This window comes from Penaeus chinensis, chromosome 18 (assembly GCF_019202785.1).
Source record: "Penaeus chinensis breed Huanghai No. 1 chromosome 18, ASM1920278v2, whole genome shotgun sequence".
In the NCBI taxonomy this organism is placed as follows: domain Eukaryota; kingdom Metazoa; phylum Arthropoda; class Malacostraca; order Decapoda; family Penaeidae; genus Penaeus; species Penaeus chinensis.
The window spans coordinates 31,016,460-31,021,459 of NC_061836.1; the positions used below are offsets into that span (position 1 = coordinate 31,016,460).

The window sequence follows — 5,000 nt, forward strand, 5'->3', positions numbered from 1 at the left end:
CTCTCCCTCTCTCTCTCCCTCTCCTTCTCCTTCTTCTTGTCCTTCTCCCTCTACTTCTCCCTCTCATTTTCCTTCTCTCTCTCCTTCTACCTCTCCCTGTCCCTCTCGCTCTCCTTCTCCCTCCCCCTCTCCCTCTACCTCCCCCTTTCCCTCTCGCTCTCCCTTCCCCTCCCCCTGATTCTCTCATGCACGCACATCATTTCTATGTACATACACTTCTTTCGAATGCAACTACACCCATAAATAGAATGTTTTATAATTAAATGCAACGAAAAGACACTCGTCACCCACAGGACTGCAGTTCTCTCCCCTTGTATGATACGAAGTTTACAATTCGGTGAAGTGAAGATATCAGAATTAACTTCTTTTTATTCCGCGAAACACGTTTAGGAGCAATACATATAGGCCTATTAATGGAAATATATATACATAGTAAAGAGGTGTTTGTTTAGGTAGTATGAGTCAATATTGGAGATTTTTAGATACAGATAGAATAGTATACAGAGGATGTGAGTAAATTATGTCCGTATTTTATTTGTGCGTATATCAGTCGTGAACGAGATAATGGTACTATAATTTACTTGGGAATGTTTACAGTCACAAAGCCAAATAGAAAAATCATATCTGGAAGAAAATCTTAATGAACCTAGCGTAATGTGTTGCAAAGCCGGAACACACGGTATTGCAAGTTGAGTTTATAGGCCTATAATATACACACCGACGCTTCAGTAATAACAAAATGAACGCACAATATCCACATCGAACCTTCTATAATAAAAGTGAACACGTATATGGGCCTATAATAACTACGCCAAGGCATCAATAATAACTAAATAAATGTCCACATAGGCCTATATCCACACCGAATCTTTAGTAATTACAAATTGATCACATATAGGCCTATAATATCCACACCAAGGCATCAATAATAACAAAGTCAATATAGACCTATAATATCCCCACCGAAGCTTCAGTCATAACAAAGTAAGAACAAGGTGAACACTTACTGTTAGCGGAGACCTGGAGCACACAGGTGAGCACGAGCAGGTGTAGTATGCCGGTACACATGGTATGTCCCACACGCGTGATGCCGGGAATGTATATCCACCTGTACACCCCTTGTACACTACGATGATGTCTCTTACACGGGTAAATGATAGCCATTTCTGGCCGAGTCTAGATTTGATGTCTCTTCTGTATTCATGTCATGCTATTAATTCCTTCAAGTTGACGAGTCATTTCGCTTGAGACATGCGAGCAAGGTTTCACTGTAACACGACCATGTTCAGTATAAAACTCATAAATCTGTTGTTATTGTTTCCTTTTTTTTCCTTTTTTTAAGTCGGGGGTTAACTTCCGCCTCACCCTGTTTTATTCATAGGTAAACCTAAAACTTTTTTGGCTGGTTTATTTCGTAAATAGTCCGTCTTTTGCGGTCACTTCATCCTCCCCTTTTCCCCCAAGAACGCTGCTGATAATCAGTACCAAAGTTACGTTTTTTTTGTTTTGTTTTCAAAATTCAATATTATTTTTATTCCGTTCAATGCCATCACCATCAGTGAATCATTCGCAATCACCCACTATTCGTGTGTCAAAATTGCAAGCAAACTGACAGACAGACAAACGCACGAGTACCAGACACCCGGATCACATGTTGGCGTAAATAACCACCGTGTCAACAGATCCCGCAAGAGGAACAGCGACCGCCTGAGCCGCAGCCGCCGCCGCGTGCGATCCCATGTGCCGCAAGTCCGCGTCCGAGAGCTGGCCGTCTCTGTGCCCGCCCGACCGTTCTCGCTGACTTCCAGCAGCAGACTGACTGAGCTGACGGTGGCTGGCCAGGGCGAGCGGCGAGCAGTCTGCTATAGGATGGGCTGGCTCTCTCTCTCTCTCTCTCTCTCTCTCTCTCTCTCTCTCTCTCTCTCTCTCTCTCTCTCTCTCTCCCTCTCTCTCTCTCTCTCTCTCTCTCTCTCTCTCTCTCTCTCTCTCTCTCTCTCTCTCTCTCTCTCTCTCTCTCTCTCTCTCTTTATCTCTCTCTCTCTATCTCTCTCTCTCTCTTTATCTCTCTCTCTCTATCTCTCTCTCTCTCTCTCTCTCTCTCTCTCTCTCTCTCTCTCTCTCTCTCTCTCTCTCTCTCTCTCTCTCTCTCTCTCTCTCACTCACTCACTCGTTGCTCAGGAGGTCATAACACTTGCTATAAGGCTTCTGTAGTCGACCAGCATTATTCTCTCTCTTTTTTCCGGCTTGTGATCTGTCTCTCATTGAGGTTTCTTAATCTTCGTCGGCGCAGATGGTATGATCGTGTGATATTTTTTTTACATCATGAGGCATTGCGTGATGTTTTTCTCTAGCATGGCTTTCATAAATCATAATTTTCCATTTGGAAGTATAACTAGCACAAATGATTGCAATGCAAGAGCATGTGGAATAACCCGTTATGCAATACCCGATAGTTTTACAGTTCAATTCGCATGACAGCAAGGGGGGAGGGGGAGGGAAAGAAGTCCAGGGGGATGGGCGGGGGGGAGGGAGAGGAATCCACTGTCCGACCGTGATGTCAATATATTTTTTTTTTCTATTTACTGTCATAACCAAACAGCCGTCGGACGCAAATGGACACCAAAGTCCTCGCATTCCCTTGTACTTGGTGAATTACTGCACGCTGGCGGCGGGTACAAGCAAAGCAACACAACAATCGATCACCGGCAGCAGGTCTCGCGGGCATTCGAACACCTTCTCCCCAGGGCCCCTCCGCCTCCAGGACACGTTTTTAATAGCAAAATTAACATCAGCAGCAGTGGGTGTTGCGGTTGCAGATGGCTCATACGAAACCAGGACCAGCTGAGCGAACTTTATGATAGCCCACGGTTGATTTTTCGTTTCGTGTGAAGCATAACGCTCTGTCAAGGAATGAAGTCAATATACCGAGCATAATAAGGACTTTCAGCCTACGTCGACTGAGTTCAGACTGTATTACATTTTCTTGTCACACACTGTAGAACAACTTTACCTTCACACTAAAAAATATGAAAATGAATTGATAAATAATAAATATCTGTGGGTTGACAGGGTGAACTTCATTCAAACACACAAATACACACACACACGCGCGCGCACACACACACACACACACACACACACACACACACACACACACACACACACACACACACACACACACACACACACACACACACATACACACACATATATACACACACACACATATATATATATATATATCCACATGGAAATATATTATTTAAGTTCAACCTGACTTAGTGAAGACGCAAAACAGGCGTAACAAACACGCACATTCCGACAGCAGCAACGAACGATATTGTCCATTACCACAAATACTCTCGTCAAAGGAAGCAATTTGGAAGCACGTTATTGGACTTGAATTATTCTGTCTTTTTTCATATATTCCGCGAAACGAAATAAACAAGAGGGGAAGGCGGTCGTATGTGGTCGCGATGAATTTATTATTATTAATGCTCCCTAATTTGCGTATCCATTGACCTTACGCTCTATGAACTGCAGCCACACTTACGCGCCCGCACACACACACACGCACACACATACACACACACACACACACACGCACACACGCACACACGCACACACACACACACACACACACAATATGTATGTATGTGTGTGTGTGTGTGTGTGTGTGTGCGCATGTTTGTACATATCTATCATTCACAACAGATTACACGGCGATCTGCTGCATGGACACGTGCCTTCGTCTAGTAATAGGATTACCCCCACAATGGTACCTAGTCTCGTGTGTCTTTTTCATATAAAATGCATAATCGTAATCTCATTATCTCATGTCGTTTGCTCTCCTCATGTCGCCGCGATGTCCATTGCTTTTGAACCAAAACTCATGAATGAACAAAAAAATTTTTTTTTCATTTAATGAGACAATAATTTCATCTGTAGCGCTTCGTTGCGCAGCTAACCTTAAAGTTCATTAATTCTGATAACTCATTAATATCAGTCTAGTTGTTGTTTCATTTGTATGTTATCTCTTCATCTCTATTGGTTATTTTGGGCCATTAAGAGGGATAAGTCATATTTGCATAACAATATTAATATTCAGCACACGTACATACCGGAATGTTGATGTGCAAATCCACTTTTAAAAATAAAATGAATTGATTATCCGCTGATATTCTATGACTTAGTGAATTATTTCCCGTTTTCTCTTTTATTTCAATTTTTCACTTTAGTAATGTCTCTTGTAAGCGTGGACGCGTTGCAATTTCAATGGAAATGATGATAAGTTACGCCATTTTCCGAATACGATAAGGCAATTCATTACCAGCTTAGTACTTAAAGCAACTCTTTCATGACTCTCAATTCTTTTTCTCGAGTGAATAATAATTTATTCTCCAGTGACACGGCGTTCATTTACCTCAGCTGAATGATGGCTCTCTCCCACCTTCAGATACGTCGCAAATCAAGCACGAGATTCGGCGCCTGGCAACTACCCGGCTGGCAACGAGCGAGGCGGGTAGCTTGACACCGCGACCGGCCGTCCATGGCTTAAATCACGGGCTCATTATTCTGTTCGTTCCTGCGGCCACTTCTTGCTTTGGTCATTAAATTCTTACGGAAAGCAATCGTGGAATGAGAATTTTGTGTGGGTTTATATGTACATACACACGCACACATACATACATGCATATACACGCACACGCACGCACACACACACACACACACACACACACACACACACACACACACACACACACACACACACACACACACACACACACGTGTGTGTATGTATGTATTTTTATATATATTTGTATAAACATATGTGTGTATGTGTATATGCGTGTGTATGTATATATGTATGTATATATATGTATGTATACACACATATATATAATCTATATATATATATGTATATGTGTGTGTAAGTATAAACATACATATTTATACATATATATACATATATGTATCCATATTTATATACATATACACAC

The 5,000-nt window shown here is 42.1% G+C and overlaps 1 protein-coding gene across 3 annotated transcripts in view; it reads right to left on the reverse strand.

The window, feature by feature from the left end:
* LOC125034437 overlaps positions 1-1,803 on the reverse strand; it is a 183,751-nt gene extending 181,948 nt beyond the window's left edge. For all 3 annotated transcript variants that reach the window (XM_047626183.1, XM_047626184.1, XM_047626182.1), the window contains exon 1: positions 1,008-1,803. In XM_047626183.1, coding sequence (XP_047482139.1) covers positions 1,008-1,164 — 157 coding nt within the window. In that variant the 5' untranslated portion in view covers positions 1,165-1,803. The remainder of the gene's footprint in view (positions 1-1,007) is intronic.
* Positions 1,804-5,000: the final 3,197 nt, after the last annotated feature.